This window comes from Mus caroli, unplaced genomic scaffold (assembly GCF_978045245.1).
Source record: "Mus caroli unplaced genomic scaffold, Mus_caroli_1 scaffold_18, whole genome shotgun sequence".
Classification (NCBI taxonomy): domain Eukaryota; kingdom Metazoa; phylum Chordata; class Mammalia; order Rodentia; family Muridae; genus Mus; species Mus caroli.
The window spans coordinates 8,792,155-8,811,272 of NW_028227273.1; the positions used below are offsets into that span (position 1 = coordinate 8,792,155).

Sequence of the window (19,118 nt, forward strand, 5' to 3'; positions counted from 1 at the left end):
GGGTTCAAGATCTGTCATTAGGTTTTCCATGATCCACAAGTCACCTGTGATCCACATGTCAACACGGACTGGCTGTTCTCCTGCTGATTATAGAAGAGTTCTTCTCTTCTCTTCTCTTCTCTTCTCTTCTCTTCTCTTCTTTTTTTTTCTTTTCTCTCCTTTTCTTTTCTTTGTTTTGATTCACCTTGTGCTCTGGATATACAGGTCTGCCGGTGTGTCATATTAAGTTTCCGGATCTAGACCCTTCTCACCAAAACTGTGAGAGTGGAAAAATACCCTTTGTACTCTAAGATAGTACTTTCCTATCAAGCCATGAAAGCCATAATTCCATGCTTGAAACTACACAGTGGAATTAGAGTTCTCTGCACTAATAATCTTTTCATTGAAAGCAAGCAAACTCCTTATTGATACAGTTTTCATGCCTTTGTGCCAACCCTGCCATTTACACAGAAGTCAGAAGTGGAAACTTAAGGGTTCTTTGGAAAGTTGTGTTGGATGGTGTTTTGCTGGGGCAAACACATGAAAGTGTTTTCCTGAGGTGGACACAGGTGAAAGGCTAAGGCAGACTCGTAAAGGAATGTTTAGCTGAAGCAGACACAGGAGAAAGAATGTTCTGCTAAAGCAAGCACATGAAAGGACACATGCTGAAGGATTCTTCACTAAGGTCAGGCATGTATTGGTCCATCTTACATTGTGTAGTTGAGCTCCATTTGTTGGGACTCTGTAGAGAGAAACACACACACACACACACACAGTGGTGTGCTGCAGTTTCTTGCCACTTCCAGGGAATTGGGCTGATTGGCAGAGTTATGTCAGCTGAGAGAAACACACATGCTGAGGACACATAATGTTTGGAGGGAGTTTGTCTTGACTCAGTGGACATTGGCTGAAGCTGAGCTTGGCTTGCTTATAGAGCTAGCTATGTAACAGTTGTGGGTCTTGCATCTTCACTGATCTTTGCTTTGCTGAGAGAGGCACGACTGAGAACTTATCCTGCTAACTCATGTCAAGACCGAGGCCTGGCTGTCTCTGCTAGGCTGTGCTACCACAGCTGATTCGTGTTTGCTATCTAAATTCTACAGAACTGAACTGCTGGTATATCTGTGAAGTGTTTGGGAGTGGATTGAGCTGCCGCTGCTAACCACTGAACTCAACTGCCAGTTTCCAGACAGCACAAACTAGAATTGTTGCTCCAAAGAACCTTTCTAAACAGGCCCACTTCCACTGTATCCATTCTTTTCTACTACCTCTGTTAGGTGGTAGGCTAAGTTCAAGCATTAAAGAACCATCATTAAACATAGGATTAGGAAAAAAAAATAAAGTTACAGAAGTCCCTTTCTATACTTCAGCTTTGTCTATCAGTGGGTCCAGCAGACAGTTCTAATAACTGTGTGATACTGCACAAAGCCCTTTTCTGAGACAGAGATGGGGGCAGCGTTCCCTGAGTGGGGGGTGCAAAGCTTATGAGCTGTGTGGGGAAGCAGATAAAATTCTGTTGCTGCATCAGTTCCTCCAGTATCACAAGCAGCAGCTGTCTCATCAGTGCTTTCCACTGTGCCTCCTTCCTGTCCTTTCTCTTTTTAATATTAATTTGGACATGTTTTAAAGTGCAGTTTCAGTTGATTTTAAGATCCAAGTGATTTGTGCCATTATCTTTTTAGGTGCAAGCTTTTGTTTCTTTCTACTTTTATTTCTATTATTTTAATTTACCATTTATTTCCTAGGCATATTGCAGGACTCAATGCCAATAGAGCCAAAAATATTATTGAGTGGCGAGAGAAAAATGGCCCTTTCATTAACCGAGAACAGTTGAAGAAGGTGAAAGGGCTTGGTCCAAAATCCTTCCAGCAGTGTGCTGGCTTCGTCAGGATCAACCAGGATTACATCCAGACATTCTGCAGGTGACTGTAAAAGCTTACACCTCTGGTGGTACTGCCAACTTTCTCCCCTGCTATTGTTGCCCCTCCTGCTTTCAGCTCTAGATGCCATCATTCATTCATTCACCCCGTAGGGGTTGTGTAGTATTGAAATAATTATGAAAACCCCAGTGCCGGCGTGTGCCACACTGCCCTTCCCAATTTTCTGTGTTCCCAAATGAAAGACATACACACACACAGTCTTTATATTTTGATGTGTCTAATACAGCTCATTTCCTGGCTACTACCTAACCTCCATGCAGTTAATCCACCTCCCACCAAAGTCCTGAGTTATTACTTACTAAATCATTCTACCTTGGCTGCCCTGGACCCAGTTGTGCAGCCCTCATGAGCTGCACTCTCCTGACTCCTTCACATGATGGCTATCCTCTCTGTCCTGCACCTTCTCAGGCGAGGCATCACTCCTTCTCCTTCTCCTTCTCCTTCTCCTCCTCCTCCTCCTCCTCCTTCTCTTCCTCTTCCTCATCCTTCTCCTCCTCCTCCTCTTCCTTCTTCTCCTCCTCCCCCACTCCTCCTTTTTCTCTTCCTCTTCCTCCTTCTCCTCCCTCCTCTTCCTCCTCCTTCTTCTCCTCCTCCTCCTTCTCCTTCACCTCCTCCTCCTCCTTCTCTGGTCATATCGAATGAATCTCCTTCTCCTCCCTTTTCTCTGTTCCTCAGCTCAGAATCATGAAAGTCCCACCTCTGTCTCCCCTGCCCAGCCATTGTCTGTTGGCATCTTTATTTACCCATCAGAACCAACTGGGGGCAGGGTTCCTGTCTTATGTGAGGACTTGCAGATTCTCATGCAAACAATTTTGGGGGACTCATATTAACATAAGAATACAAGCAACATTAGGCCAAACCCACTACAGGGTTAAGATTTCTGCGCCAGGCTAGGAGTATAGCAGTCAGTCATCAAGATTCACAGTGTAATGCTTGCATAGGACAATAAGCCAACAAGTAAAGAGGTGGTTTCAAACAGTAAATACTTGCTGTCAAAATTAAGAGCCTGTGTAATATTTTAATTACAGACGGGCTATAATTTCATGTTTTCATTAACTTATTGTCTTTGAATGTGTTTTATCATGGTTTTACCGTAGTAGTCAACACACTGACTCTTCAGGCCAGAGCCAGGAAACTGCCATGGTCACGAATGAGAAGCTGGGCAAAAAGAAGAACAAAGCAGATGTCACCCTCATACCAAACCCACTGGACCAGACTTGCATCCATCCGGAATCCTATGACATAGCAGTCAGGTGAGCCAGAGGCCAGGTCCAGAATGCTCCATGTGCCCAGTGAGTTCAGTACAGCACATGTCCTTTATATGGGTATAACAAGAGCAAGGTTTATATGGGTATAACAAGAGCCAGGTTTATATGGGTATAACAAGGCTGTGCTTAACATGACAGTAGTTTTTAGAAGTCCCACATTGCTGAGTGAGGAGGGAAACCACAATTCCTAGAGCTGTGTCAAGCCAGTAAGACCTGGTTCTAGGAGAAAAATATGTGCAGTGGAAATTTTGTGGCACTCTGTCTGTCTTGGAAATTAGCATAACTCAATTGAATAGCACCTGGTATAACTTGGGCTCTCTGAAAGACAAACTCCTTTTTGAAAGTATGAACAGCCAACATGCCCAAGAAATTCTGAGAATTTCTATAACCTGTTGGGTTATAGAGTCTAATGTTCTTTTAGTGAGAACACATTAACAGAGAATGATACCGAGATAATTTTCAGTAAAAGAGAAGTTTAATGAAAGGTATTCAAAGAAAAAAACTTTTAAAAAATACTTATTACTTTTATTTGGGTTTGTGTACATGTGGGGAGTGGGGCAAAGGTCGATACTAGACTAATTAATGTAGATCAACAAGAGACAGACAGGGTAACCCCTTGTTGGGATTTTCCTAATGAGTCCTCTTGCAGACACCAATATCAAATTATTAATATCAGGCATCTCAGGTCAGCAGTTGAGAAACTAATCTACAAAACAATTAAACAACTCCACTCTGAAGATAAACATTAATAACCCAGATATCAAACTCAAAAACAAACAAACCCAGAAGGAACAAGAATATTATTTTGCCAAACTTCTATAGATGATCAGAGGCCCAAAGTAAAAGTATTTATAAATAGTATTGACGTTGAAGACGTGGTAGACACTGGAACAGATGTAACAAAAATCTCTCCAAACTCTTGTCATGAAGATTGACCTCTTCAATATAATTTCTAGGGCTTTTTTATCCCAGATAAAACAAAGTGTAACATGGCTTAAGTGTATAGGGTCAGAAAGTCACAGTGGAAATATAAGGCCATATGTGGCTAATATAGCCATGCATTTATGGGGAAGAGATCTATTGCAACAACTAGAATCATGAATTAGCATTCCTCCATTATCGGGGACAAAGTGTAAAATGATCGATGTTCCTGGTGACAGTATCAAAAACTGTTATCAAGAACAGTCATGGACTGCCCAAGGTGCCCATAAGCAGGACTCAGCAGAGGCTGACTCCAGCTTTCTATGGAGGAACCACTGCTGGCAGAACAATCAATGGCCCTACCACTATGGTAGTTATCTAACAAGCCTTTTTGGGTAGAACAATGGCCATGACAAAAGAAAAATTGCAGTTACTAGAACAGCTTGTCCAAGAGCAACTCGAGGCTTAACATATAGAAAAGCCCACCAGCCCTTGGAATTCTCCTATATTTGCTATTTTTTAAAAAAAAAAATCTGGCAATGGAGGATGTTAACAGATCTGAGAGCAATCAATAAGATCATTCAGCCAATTGGCTCTTTACAGTCTGCAATCCCATGGTCTATCATAGTGATGGTTTAGAAGATTGCTTTTTCACAATCCTTTTGTAAGAGAATAATAGAGAAAGGTTTGCTTTCTCAGTACCTGCTTATAATAATAGTAGTCCATTAAAAAGGTATCATTGAATAGTGCATCCACAAGGAATGTTAAATAGTCCTACCTTATGTCAATAGTTTGTACAATAGCCATTAGAAGTAATATGTAAACAGTTTCTTCAATCTATAATTTACCATTATATGTATGATATATTACTGACTGATTCAGATGACGATTCCTTAGGAAAAAATGTTTGAAGAGAATTTTGCTTTGTTGAGGATTACAAATTACTCCTGAAAAAAATACAAAGTGAAAATTCTATTAATTATATAGGATATAAGATAGGACTGCAAAATATCTAGCCATAAAAGGTACAAATAAGGAGAGACCAGTTAAAAACTCTTATTTTGTTTTGTTTTTTTGAGACAGGGTTTCTCTGTATAGCCCTGGCTGTCCTGGAACTCACTCTGTAGACCAGGCTGGCCTCAGAAATCCGCCTGCCTCTGCCTCCCGAGTGCTGGGATTAAAGGTGTGCGCCACCACCGCCCATGCACTCTTTAAGCTTTTCACCTTTCTTACTCTAATCTTCTCTCCCCTGCTTTCTACAATAAAGTTCTAAAACCATAAAATATAAAAAAAAGAACTCTTAATGGTTTTCAAAAATTATTGGGGATATTAATTGGCTAAGGCCCACAATTTGATTAACTACTCAAAGTCTAAGTAATTTATTTTAAACCTTTGTAGGGTGATAAGTGCTTAACTAATCCAAGAAAATTATAAGCTGAGGCTGAGAGAGAATTGACTCTGCTAGAAAAGAAACAAGATGCACATGTAGGTTGTTTGGACCCAAAGATGACATGTATTTTAGTTATTTTGCCTTCTACTCATCCTCCCACAGGAATTCTTATGCAGAAAGATTATATCTTAGATGGATAATTTTAGCATACAGAGTAAAAAAATCAGAGACCTATGTAGAAAAAGTGCTTCATCAATTAGCAGGAGTAGACCCAGCAGAAATTGTAGTACCTTTCACTAATGCTGACATTTCCTCATGTGCAGAAAATGAACATTGGCAAAGAACTTGTAGTGATGGGGGGGGGATTAACAACCAATACCCCAAAACAAGTGACTTCAATTTATAAAAAGAACTAATTGAATTCTCTCTCATATAGTAAAAGAGACACTAATTTCTGGAGCCTCTACCTTCTATATTGGTGCGTATAAATCAGGAAAGGCGGGTTATAAATGGGGACGGGGTAAGGTGGGGCAGAACCCTTTTGTTTCAATTCAGAAATTAGAGCTGTGTGCCATTCTTACAGTAGCATTAGGTTTTTCTGAATATCTAATGCCATTTGCTACCATTACTTGGGGCCACCAGAAGGAACTGGACTTAATATTTAGTAACGCTCTTAGCTGGGTTTGAGCTAGAGAGTGACATACCTGTGAAAAGGCTACTGTTGTCTGCTGTTAGGAATAGAGTGTAAGGGTCAGGGGAAGAAGCAGGGAGGTTAGTCAGACTGACTGCAGTAGCCCAGTCAAGAAGTGATGCTGACACTCAGCAACAGTAACACTGCTAAGCCAGGTGCACATGTTAGATATTCAGAAAAATACACTCCCAATTTGATAGGCTTCTTGAGAATGTAGATCACCTCTATACACACCCTACCACAGTGCCAAGTGATAAATAAAATCATCACCAACCAAATTCATATGCTAAATTCTGAAACCAGTAAAAACAATAGTTGGGGCTGAAGAGATGGCCCCATAAGCCCCGTACACATCAAGAAATACACTCATACACATAGATAGAAAGCAAATAAAAAACAAAAAATTGAACTGATCTTAGAGATCATGTTGCATAAAAATAAAGAAAAGTAGGATTAGATTTAAATTTTGGCATTAAATGCCTTATATTAGTGTGACTGTGATTTCTCCACTTTATCTTACATATTCACAATAGACTTGGATGGCCAAAAAAGGTACTGTAATAGCAGAGTTAAAGTTGTGATCCTCTACATTTGTTCTTTAGGCCATCGCATAAATAATGCATCTGAAAAGTTGTCATCAGATTTGTTAGGCTGGGAGCAGTTAGAAGTTAGCTACTGTAGGCTGTAAGCCGCAGTTGGCCCGAGACTGTGAGACTCTGGCCTAGAGCTGTATCCATAGCACCCAACAAATACTGAACACACCGAGGAAAGCATGAGGGATGAACTGACAGCACAGGCCGCAGGAATGCTTAGCTTTGCTTCCAGCACTCTGCTGTAGTCTAAAATGGCTGAGATCCGTGTGTGAGCATAGTCTCTGAACACACTGGGTCTTTCTTTCCTGGCATGCTTGCCTCAACTAAGTCCATCCTTGAGAATTCCATGTACCTTCACAGAGCATTCTGTGTCCAGTGACCTCTCAGACATTACAGAATAGACAAGCAGAAGGCCATAGGCATTTCTTCCTGCATTTATTGTTATGGAGAAATCCTTCCATATCTGCATGTGAGTGGTTGTGTTGTGTGTGATACTGTAGCCATGAATAAAATTGCAGGTAGATTATGAATAGAAGTGGGCCCAACAAGAATATGTCGACTTCCCAGCCCTTCCATGCCTACTCTCTCTTTGTTCTACCATTTTGGTTGGTCTAGCAGCAGGCCACTACCTGATTTCTCCTGCTTGAGTTAGGGGAGGAGGGAGCTCTGGGCTGCAGGCTCTGCCAAGCCCTCTGGATCACATGGGACCTGGCACTCAGCCACAGTGTGCTGTGTTAAGAATTCAATGCACTGCTGGTAGTCACTGCTGTGCTCTCAGTGCAAGCTGAAAAATGCCAGGAAACTTCATGTCAAAACTCACTCAGCACTTGTTTTGATAAAGTATATGCTATTTCCATTTGGACTGTTGGGCAGCATTTTTTAAGACTGGTTTCCAGAAATCGCGGCCTAGCAGGAGTAAGGTATGTAGTGTCATTATCGTGTGCCAGGTGAGCAGATCTCAAAGAGTAGTTCCTGCCAGCTTAGTGCTGGATATTAGAGCTATGGGATTTACCTTGTTACTGCAGATCTTACAAACAATGCAGCAAAGTGGTTTTTGAGAACATCAGCAACTGAATTTAAAATTCGGTCTAGGTCAAGAGTAATCATATAAGCTTGGCATGCTGCTTCCTCAAGTGGGGAGGAACTTTTGTTAAAAAACAAATGTTGACTTGATTTATTGAGAAGTTGTATTGGAGTTTTTAAGACCCAAAGTAGAACAAATACACTTGATGCACACAGTGGGTGGAAGACCCTGACTGGCTCCCCTGGGCCAGCAGTAGGACAGCTGGAGAAATTCTTTGGAGGTCTTGCCTTATATGAGGGTGAATGGCAAGCCTCCAGTACTGACTGGGAGAGGCTCCGTGCTGCCTGGACCTCTCTTTCAGTAGAATCTTCATGACCTTACACTAGGTTGTGCCCAGCTAGGAACGGAGCTTCTAACTGAAAAGCAGCTGTAGTGCAGGGAGTTTACGTTACTTTTTGTGAAAAAAAGCAAGCAGGTGGTAAAGTGGTGGTGGTGGTGGGGTCACAGTTTGGGTATCCAGAACCAAGTAAATGCTGGATGTGCATAAAGGGCAACCTGTGATCCCAGCCTTGGAAAGATGGAAGCAGTGGGTCCCCAGAGAAAGCAGGCTGGGAAGGTTGGTCAGTAATAAATAATCTAAAATTTCTCATTGTAGTTTCCAGGAAATTTTACTTAGCATATCAAAAGTGAAAGAGAATTTGCCTGCTCAAGAACTGGATGGTCATGCCCTGACACCCTGAGAAATACCATACACACTGTCCCAGTGCAGCCCCCTTCAGATTCTTAATGAAACTAGTGAGAGTTGAAGTTGAAGGCCTTCAGACTGCCTGGGCTCAGATCCTGGCTGTTGGACCTGGGGATAGTTTTGAATTTCCTGACCTTAGTTTTCTTGTCTGTTAAGTGACTTAATATTAGCAGTGATCTGATGGACCTGGGAAGTTAATGCATGGCTTATACTCAGCTCTGGAGACACAGCAATGACTGTAAAGATCACTTATTTTTACTGTCATCAAGAAGGTGCTGTCAGCTAAGATGTAGACAGAAAAGCATGGGAAGTCACAATAGCTTCTTTGAGGTGGTGGTGGCAGTAGGGTGCTTTTCTTCTCTGTGATCTGGATGTAATTTGCACAGTTACCACTGTTAATTCATATTAATACCAGTTCCTGGGACTGAGGAGAAGGCCGGTTTATCTGCATTCTGCCATAGAACTACTTTTCTGCCTGCTCCTCCCAGTGGAAGAGAACAAAGAGGGAGCTGCCTGCCAGCCATGGAATTGTGTGGCTTTAGCATCTTCTGATACACAAGCATTCAGGTGTCCTTCTTGTCCACTCTTGCTCAGTCTTGAGCCCAACACTCAGGGAGATATTGATTCTATCTCCTTCCTGATTGATTCCAACTGTCCTTCCTGCTCCCAATCCAGCTGTGGGTTTGAGTCTCTGTCCTCTGATTCTGTGCCATCCATCGCAAGTGAGCTACTACAACCTTCTTCCCCATGTTAACGGAGTATCCCTAGCCCAGTCAGCGGGCAGCCAAAAATGGTGGATGTTAATGGTGAAATGGTGGGTGTTAGTAAGCCCCTGCTAGTTTTTGGAAAGGAACATTATTGACAGTTGGCCTTGTGGTATGAAATCTGTCTCTGAGGAGTTTTTCCCTGTCACTTGGGTTGGTTCCGAGTAGCACTAGAGTGGCTTGCTTCAGCCTTTCCTTCTGTCAGCCGCCTGTGTGCTTCTGAATGCTATTGCTTTATTTACCCTCCTCTTTCAAATAGTCACAGGCACTAATCCACATTATAGCTTTACAGGCAGTAAATTAAATTATATTAATTCTAAACACAGTGTTTTTGAACTATATAGAGGCTGCAGCCTTTGAAACCACTAACTTAATTTTGTCCAACCCTTACTCAGTAACTCAAAAAGAGCCAAAGTTTTTTTCTTTCAAATTTGGTTTAAAAAATAATAATAAATTGTTCCCAGACAGTAGTTCTGGGTGCCAAATTTTATCTGCAGTCTCAATCTTGTGTCTACACTGAAGCTCCTCTAAAGTCAGGGCAAGACATGGGTGAGATGTGAGGGGTTGTAACTCTTACTTTAGTCCAACTGTGTGACTTACCCACTGGTCACTTCCTCCCTCAGGGGTTGAGTCTCTTGTGTGCAAAGCTACATCTATAAGAAGGTTCTTGGGAGACTGAAATGCACGATTTATGGAGCACGTTGAAGGTGTGTGTGCATCTGAACATTAACCCTACCTCTGAGAGGCCAGGCGGGACTCCAACAGTCCCAGCTGGCCTGGTCTCCATCCAGTCACATGGTAGAAGTGGTTTTCAAATAAAGCTAAGATGCTTTTCCAATGTAATTTGAATTGATCTCAGCATTTTGTCACATTCTTTTGATTTAGCAAGTCTTCATCATTTGAGGTAGGGCATGTGTATTTGAGAACACCTAAGCTCACTAGAAAGGAGGTGATCAAGTGGAATGCTTTCATCCTGCCCTGCCCCCACCATTGCACTCTCTTGGATGTGGGAGAGTGGGGCCGTTTCTTTAAAACTGTGAGAAAATGGACCTCCTTATGGCACCAGTAAGTTTGTGAGGCCGTTCCTAAGGCAAGAGGAGTCTAGACATTTTCACTTCAATAGCAACATTGCAGTATGGGTGTGTGCGTGGTTGTGCACACGCATGCATATGTTACTTTTCAATTAGAATTAAACTCTGATACTTATACAGTATGAGACTCACAACAAGATCTTCTGGAATGGGTTACCATTTGTTATTGCTGCACCAGTCTTCCATGCTTTGGTTAAATTGTGTGAGCTCCATCTTCAACTGTCTCTATCCATACGATCACCCTAATGCTTCACCATTTGGAAGGCATGTAAAGACATTTAACTGGCGCTTGTTTTTAGGTAAAGCTAATTCCCTATACTGCAGTCCTAAGGAATGTCAAGATTTTCTGAAACAGCTGCCTGAGGCCAGGGTCTACTGCCGTTACTATGACAGGTGGCAGGTCTCTGCTTTTGGATGTTGTCTGACCAGCCCATACATAGAAGGAAGCATGTGCTAAGTCTGCCGAAGATGAAAGCAGATGGCAGCTTGGTGCTCAAAAGGAGCCTCTAGTCCTCAATCGTGGCAGCTTTCTCTTGGTTCTCGGTGACTCTGCTACTCACTAATGCAGGAGACTTCTGAAGACATTCCAGGTGGTGCCACAAAAGGACTCTAAAGATACCCCAGCTGGCCCACACAGTTCATACCATTTCAAACTGGACTCTGAGGGCCGAGTGGAAGAGCCTCAGAGAAAGCCCCATTGTATTTTCAGGATATTTACTTGTGCTATGTCTTTAAAGTCTAGTCAGCTGTATATTCTTATGGAGCATTCTCCTTCTTTCTATTGGTGATTCAGTGCTAAGAAAAGCCACTTAAATAGCGTTTTCCTGAGTATTCTGTTAACATCTGCGGGGCATTCTGTAAGTGCACTTTACCTGCGTTTATAGTTGTTTGTGGGCTTCATACCAGCCCAGATTTTTAAGATTCTGGCTCAGCTCTGTGTCTTGGTTTACTCAGGAGAAATTTGAAAAATGTTTAGTAATGATGACAGTGCTGTTCCCATAGCTGTTACCTGATGTGATCACAAGACAGCTGAGATGGTCACATAGTTACCTGGTCCACCAAGCCAGACTGAACTCCTCGTATGCAGCACACTTGTATATACCAGCTGAGGCAGAGGGCCAAGGAGGCTATCTTTTACCACGTTGACTTCAAGTTGTTTCTCTCTTTTTTTCTCTGATAGATTTGAAACTATATAGTTTCTGGAGATTTTAGAGCACCAAACCATTGCTGGACTTGGAATCATTTCAGTGCGCCGCCCCCCCCCCCGCCCCCCATTTCACACACAACTCCATTTAAAAGCCAGATCTCCCTAAATCATTGAATTTCTCCATATACTAACAGTTGTGACCTGCCCTCTCCATTTCCTTTCATTTTCAAAATAGCTGTACTCTTGTATTTAATTTTTTTACTTGTTGACGAAGTCCCTATAGAATGAACGGATAAAGTGGGACAGCTATGGCAGTCTCTGAGGACAGTGGTCTTTGCGGTGGTACCATGGCTCTCTCCATGGCTACACACCATTTGTGCTCTTTGTAAAGTGATGGTGTTATATCACCTAGGTTCTGAGCTCTGCAGAGTGTCATGTTGCTCTAGGAAACAAACCCCTCAGCTTCTAAATCCCTGTGCTGGAAATGACTCCATAAGTCTGAGTGGCCATTCCCAGAGTCTCACGCACGGGTCTGGAGAATTCCTGCCTATTTGGGGGAAGAGTTTTGCAAAGCCTTTTTCTTTGTGGAGAAGGACCTGGCCTTTGTAGCAAGCTTCTGTTGAAACCATCAGCAGTGTTAGCTTGGGTAGCTTTGCATTTGAAAAGTAAGCATGATGTGTGCTCCGCTGTGCTCTAACTCCGTGCAGATGTGTGCTAAGAGAACATGATGTGCTCATTTGTTGCATTTATGCTACTTTCTTACTTTAAGTAAGATGGATGAAATTACATATTAAATAAAAACAGCAGCTCCAACAGCAGCCCTTAGCAAATGGAAAAGACCTTCCAGAGACAGTAGAGATGGCTTTAATAACTCATCGACTCGAGAGAACTGTCTATTTAAAAGCTTGTGCATAATAACTTCTTTGTGGGATTTCTTGGTGCTAACTGTCTAATATTCAGAAGTGATCTGCCATTAAATTGTGTTGGCACAGTATTGCCCAACACATCGGTCTTCTGTCTTGGCCAAATATAACAGTAATTTTCTATATGCACTCAGTGACGTAGTACATGATACGAAACTCCATGGAGCAGCGGTAGTGCACGGCCTGGGCAGCCTGATAGTCCTGCATTTTAAAGTTCCTGTTAGAAGTGAGTGAAACCTGCAGCTAGCCCAGCGTGCTGTGCGTTTGTCATTATGTATTTATTCTGGGCTCCAGGCTCCTTACATGTGCACTTTCCCTTGGCACTTTGGAGCTAGGAAGTTCGTTGTGTTGGGCACACTTCTCACTGCCAGAGGGAGCTTTAGACTGTAGAGGAGATGTTCCCTGTGCTACTGCAAAAGCCAGGTCTGACGAGTGGCTCCAGCATGAAGCATCTCCTCCCAGCCTGGGCTGCCAAGTACGTCTGAGACCCAGCCCAGGCTGGCTCTGCTGCTTCCCAGTCTCTCCCCCTTTGTTGGCTTTCTCTGTGACCTGATTAACTTTAAGAAAGTTTTCAAAATGCAAAAACTACTTTGTTCCAAAATAGGGTTGTTTAAAAATAGGGTTGATCAATAGAAAGCATTAGCTGGAGGCAAACATGGCACTTCCTTATTGATCTCAGCAGCTGCTGCGCCAGGCCGGCTTCTGTGAGGGTGAAAGGATATACGAACTGCACTCCCAGGACAAACAGAGGAAGCAGACTTCCTTTTTATATGGAAGAGGTTCTGCAGTACACAGCCATCCATTGGACACAGCACATGGGCCCCAGTGGAGGAGCTAGAGAAAGGACCCAAGGAGTTGAAGGGGTTTACAGCTCCATAGGAGGAACAACAATATGCACCAACCAGTACCCCCAGAGCTCCCAGGGACTAAACCACCAAGCAAAGAGCACACATGGTAGACTCACGGCTCATGGCAGCAGAGGATGGCCTAGTCGGTCATCAATGAGAGGAGAGGTCCTTGGTCCTATGAAGGCTCTCTCTATGCCCAGTGTAGGGGAAATCCAGGGCCAGGAAGTGGGAGTGGATGGGTTGGTGAGCAGGGGGAGGGCAGGTGAAGGGGGAGGGGGGTTTTGGAGGGAGACCGGGAAAGGGGATAACATTTCAAATGTAAATAAAGAAAATATCTAATAAAATAAAAATGGAAAAACAAAAAGAAAAAAAAGTGTAAAGTAGAAAAAAATATGGCTCTGGAAATGTAGAAGGCTTGCACATTTGAATCCAAGAGATTCCCTAGTTAAATGCGAGGTGAGAGGGCTGCTCTGCCTGAGCTTGGTGCCCAGAAAGATTAGGAGTGGCCCGCAGTGCATCCTGCACCGGGCAGTTCCTGCCACGGGGACTGTAGCCAGAGACACACTCCAGCAGCCTCCTTTTCCCTTCCGGTATTGAGACGCATTCTCGGAGGAAAGGCTGTGAGGGCATCAGGATCAGGATCTGTTTGATTACTGTGTTGACATTTTTAAAGTGCCATTAATCATAGGAAATAGAACTTAATGATGTAGAAAAATACCCAGCCAGAGAATGTCAGGAAAGAGAGCCATGGCCCGGAACTCACATGAAACTGGAGCAAACTGGGTCTTACCCATAACTAGTTGCTTCGTGTTGTCATGGTTTTACCTCATTAACTGGGCAGTGTCTGTGCAAGCCAGGAAGGCAGCAAGCAGGGCAAAGGTGAGGTCTAAGGTAGCGTTGCTGCTCCGTGGGATGTAGTGGATGGAAGGACATTCAGCTTTGCATTGTAGCTTTGAGGGTCTACTTGCATTCTTTCGCGGGGGGGTGGGGATCACTTTTTCTTTCACATCCCTCCCTTTTATACTGTTGTGTTGCTGTGGGGAGCATGAGCACACCCACCCCTCACCGCCCTCTGGGATTTATGTTCCTATTGAATGCTCCGAGTGTTTTTTAGGTCATTTCACTTGTGTGTGGCTCGATGGCATTTGTATCACCCTCCCAATCACAGGCCACAGGCGTAGCTATTCATGTACAGTGAGGCAATGGAAGTTGAGCAGTGTGAAAAGCGAGGAGTGCTTGACACATGTCATGTTGGACTCTGGTATTATCAATGGATCGTGTTTGTCTGTTAATCTAAATTCAAATGTTTTCCTACTGAAAATTTCAGGAAACGTGAGATAATATACACAGCCTTGTCTAGGAACTACACATGTGACACTGAACTGTCGTGACCAGCACACTGTAAAGTGTTCCTTGCCACACTTGGAAAATAACACAAAAGCTTAAACCCCCCTTCTCCCCTTGCCCACATGCCTTTAGCACAGAGTATACTGTAGACTCTCAACTGACTGATGCGTAAGTGTCCTGGGATAAGAGAATGTGAAGGTGGCCTATGTAAGGAAATGTAGAAGGTAATATCACTGATAAATGTTGGGCTTTTCTTCCCACTGAAGGTTTTTGTCGTTCATTGGGGGGACAATGTGTGAGATTGGAAAGCCTGAAATGCAGCAGAAAATAAATGTATCTCTCGGGAAAGAAGGCATAGAGAAAACTGCTGAAAGGTTACAGACAACTGCACACACACTGCAGGTCATCATAGATGGACTGAGCCAGCCCAAAACCTTTGACATCCGAACAGGTGAGTTGTCGCCCTTGTCTTCAGGAAGTTCCCATCGCCATCTTAGGTCCTCTCGACAGGAGAGGACCACAGGAGAAGGCTGAGAGTCAGCATGCATCATCCACAGGAGAGGGCCAAGGGTCAGCGTTCATCCTCCACAGTCACTTAGATTCCTGTCTGGAGCCAAAGCTAGAAGTATGGCTTCGGCCTCCTGGTCCATGTTGCTGTGCTGGTGCCCCAAGCTGGACACATCTCATGTGCTGTGCTTCAGTGTGCATGGAGGCATGCTCTCCCTGAGTCTCCTGTAAACTGTCTTTGTGTCTGAAGAGCCGGGAGGTAAAGTTTTCCATTCACACCAAAAAGTGAATCTTCTTCCTAAATTACAGCCGTCCAGGTTTCTGGATTCCATTTCACTGAGCACATTGAACAAATAAGATGATATCTCTGTGCTGATTGTCTTTCTAACTCTGAGTGTTCTCAGCTTTCTGTGCAGGGAGAGGTAAAGGAAGTGTAACAGCCATAGTTGTTGAGAGCAATGACCCATTGACACAGAACTGCAGCTGGAGAAAATAAAGCACTGAGTAAGGCCAGTGCTAAAAGTGGGCATCAAAGCCTGCCTGTTGTTCTCATAGACAGTGGTTGCTCCTAAATACAGAACTGTGGAGAAGCCTGCTCCTCCCCTTGTGGACTCCAGGGCTGTCTCTTGCAGAGACACTAAGATCAGTGTGTCTCATGAGGGGTGGGATTTGGTAATATGCCTATACACTCACTGGATTGTTGGCAGGGGCACTTGAGCTACAGGTGGCCTGGACTCTTATTTTCCTGTCCATCTTTATTTTTCTATCAAGGTGTCGATTGCTTCTTTATCTCGGTTACATGAGGGACTCAAAGCAAAGGCAAGCACTCAGTTAGCCCAGCTAAACAGAGCCCCTCCTTGAGGAGCCTCTAGTTGAGCAGCTTGCGGATGGGCCTGGGCTCCCTCTCCAGGCACACTGTCAACACATTTCCTGGGGAGAGGCAGATGACTTTGGAGGTGGGGGCAGGGTAGACAGTATTTGGGTATTTCCATGTTACAGTATTTGTATTACATCTCTTTTCTCCTTTTCTCAAAAGTGTTTCCTGTCTTATGCCTTATTCCTTCCTCACACTCGTCTGGCTTCTGTTCTTCACTGACATCGTCCCTTTTGTTTAAGGCCTCCTTGCTGGTTAGTTTCCTTAATTCAGAGCACACTGGTGCTGTGCCCTGACTGCTTCCTTGGCCCTTGATGTGTAAGTGTACATGGTTCCTGGAGGCTTCCTGCTTTCTCCGTGCTCCCAGCTGTCTTGGGGAACATGCTGAGTGGTTCCTGACTCTGGTTTTCATGCCAAGCTAAACTGAGCAGCTGATGAGAACCCCATGGGGATTGGCAGCCACTGGATTCTACAAGGCAAGGAGGCGAGAGATTTCTAGGCATGAAACTGCCTTACTGGCCTGGGCACCAGCCTACCTCTGCCCTGGGCCTTAGTTTCACTTCATGTTGTCATGGTCTCAGCCATGTGTGGTTCAAATTACCAGAAGTTCCTGCTTTGGAATTTAGCATCAGGTGAAATCCCGGAGTCCACTCCCACGTTGGTGTGTTTAATAAGGACAGTGAGGTTTAGGGTTTATGGGTTTTTGTCTTGTTTTACAGAAGTGGAAGAAGCACAGTTTCTAAAAAAGATCGTGGACTTAAGGTGGTTTGACTGGGGAGGGAAAGGAAGAGGTGACCAGTTGTTAATACAAATGTAAAAGATAGCTCCACAAGTAATCAGGGTAAAGAAACTGGGTCAGAGGGTTGGAGTGGGGGCAGGGGGATGTCTAAGTAAAGGAGATCCAGCTAGAATGTGTTGTTTGTTATCAGAATCAACACTCAGTGATCCTAGGGCAGAGAGCTGAGCTGGAGGGGTAAATGCAGGCTGTGGGGACTCACAAGCCCCATTTAAACTTCTTGTCTCACTGTCTCAGACCTCTGTTGTTCTATGTTATCTGGAGCCAGAGTGGCACTTAGCCTGCTTTGTGTTCATGTTTTAGGGGCTACTGTCAGTGAACAGAGATATGTAGACTGGGATGGGCCAGGAAAGGGCTGAAAAGAGCCTAAGACGGGGACCTAGGGTCTTCACCATTGTATATCTGGCATACAGCAGAGCACCAGCCTGAGGTAATGACAGTAATCGGTCAATCAACTGAACTGGAGGAAGAGGGAGGCTAACTCTGGCAGACTGGTTGGTGTGCAGTTCTGAGCCATAGGTAATTGGGAACCTATACCTTCTGGTTGAATAAATGTGTTTGAAATAGAAAGAATTGATTCCTGAATACTCACTAAAGTGAAGAGAGAACATTTGACTTGGCTCACATTTATTCAAAAGCTAGTGGAACGTTGACCACCTTGAAGCAATTTAAGAATCCAGGCACTGAAAGCCAACTCCCCCTCTTGTGTCTCCAGGACTCCCCCATTCTGAGCATTTGTGATTTAGTCTGGTGTAGTCATTGAGCAAAGCTAGACTCTGACTGTCTTTTACAGGGAGGACGGCGAGCCAGCTGTCCAGACCCTCCCAGGCAGTGTTTTCGGCCCCACTAGTGAGGAGGACGGCGAGCCAGCTGTCCAGACCCTCCCAGGCAGTGTTTTCGGCCCCACTAGTGAGGAGGACGGCGAGCCAGCTGTCCAGACCCTCCCAGGCAGTGTTTTCGGCCCCACTAGTGAGACTGAGCTTAGAGAAAAGGAAAGGTTTGGAAACTTTTCTTGAATTTTCTGTGGGAACTGTTTCTCCCAGAATGTATTTTTTTCTCAAGACAGGCCTGTGTCCTTAGCTTCTTTATCTCTTCCCTCAAAGAGTTTATTGATCTGAGCATCCATATCAATCAATACAGAGTGAACATCCGCCCTCTAGGCACAGTGACTTCTTGGTTACACTAGTGTTTCTCTTCTCTCCTCACAGATTTTGATAAGCCTGACTTCAAGAGAAGCATAGTGTGTCTGGAAGACCTGCAGGTTGGGACAGTCCTTACAGGCAAAGTGGAGAATGCTACTCTGTTTGGGGTCTTTGTGGATATAGGAGTGGGGAAGGCGGGGCTAATTCCTATCCGGTTCATAACAGAAGCCAAGCTATCCAAAACAAAGAGGAGAAGGAGCCTGGGCCTGGGCCCCGGAGAGAAAGTGGAGGTGAAAGTCCTCAATGTTGACATTCCCCGATCTCGGATTTCACTCGACCTCCTCCGGGTGTTGTGAGTGCCCCACCGAAGGCCAAACACAAATGTGTTCCCTCACTTCTACAGCCTGACTAGGACGAGCCAGAGCTCATGGAACCTAGAGAGTGGGGGAGAGGGGCTCCTGGGTAGAAGTGTTCATCACACTATCCTGACTCCCACAGAAAGCGACGGGAGACCTCGAATGGTGTCCTACAGCAGCAGTTTCTGTCTTTGTGATTCCTTGTTGACCACGTACAGCAGGCAGCTTCACGTCCTCCCGCTAACATCTGCTGCCTTAGACCTGGGTGGGATGTCTTGCTTATTTGAAATGTGTAGTGTTGATTGACACATTAAGACTAGCAGTCTTTAATCCTGCCACTTTATTGAGATGTTATTAGCACTTTTGTTCATAATTCATAATTTTGTAATAATCTTTATTTTCCCTTAGCAAACCAAGTAAAAATAAACTAGTAAAAGATTATCATGTTTTATGACCATCAACAGAATTATTTTACTGTGTTCCTCAGGACATATGTATTGACCTCTAGTGACCTCTACAATAAATGACTGGCTGGTGACTTTGGTGTGCTGTTCATTGAGTGAATGCTAGAAGACACACTGGATTAAAGATGTAATTTGTGGAACTGTGCCTTGGGAAAGAGGGGAGATTGTGGACATTTCCAGAATGACTTTAATTAACGTAGACGTAATTTATCACAGAGGCCACATTCTTTCTTAGCCATCATCTAAGAAGATAGCGACCCTGACTCTATTCTTGTTTGGTGGAAAAGGTAAGTGTTGCGTGACAGTTC

General features: G+C 44.0%; 1 protein-coding gene across 2 annotated transcripts in view; it reads left to right on the forward strand.

Annotated features, from left to right (window-relative positions):
* Srbd1 (S1 RNA binding domain 1) overlaps positions 1–18,884 on the forward strand; it is a 172,882-nt gene extending 153,998 nt beyond the window's left edge. The window contains exons 18-21 of one of the 2 annotated variants that reach the window (XM_021186295.1): positions 1,725–1,901; positions 3,017–3,172; positions 14,938–15,122; positions 18,057–18,884. In XM_021186295.1, coding sequence (XP_021041954.1) covers positions 1,725–1,901; positions 3,017–3,172; positions 14,938–15,122; positions 18,057–18,346 — 808 coding nt within the window. In that variant the 3' untranslated portion in view covers positions 18,347–18,884. The remainder of the gene's footprint in view (positions 1–1,724; positions 1,902–3,016; positions 3,173–14,937; positions 15,123–18,056) is intronic. The other variant, XM_029471564.1, reaches the window with a different exon arrangement.
* Positions 18,885–19,118: the final 234 nt, after the last annotated feature.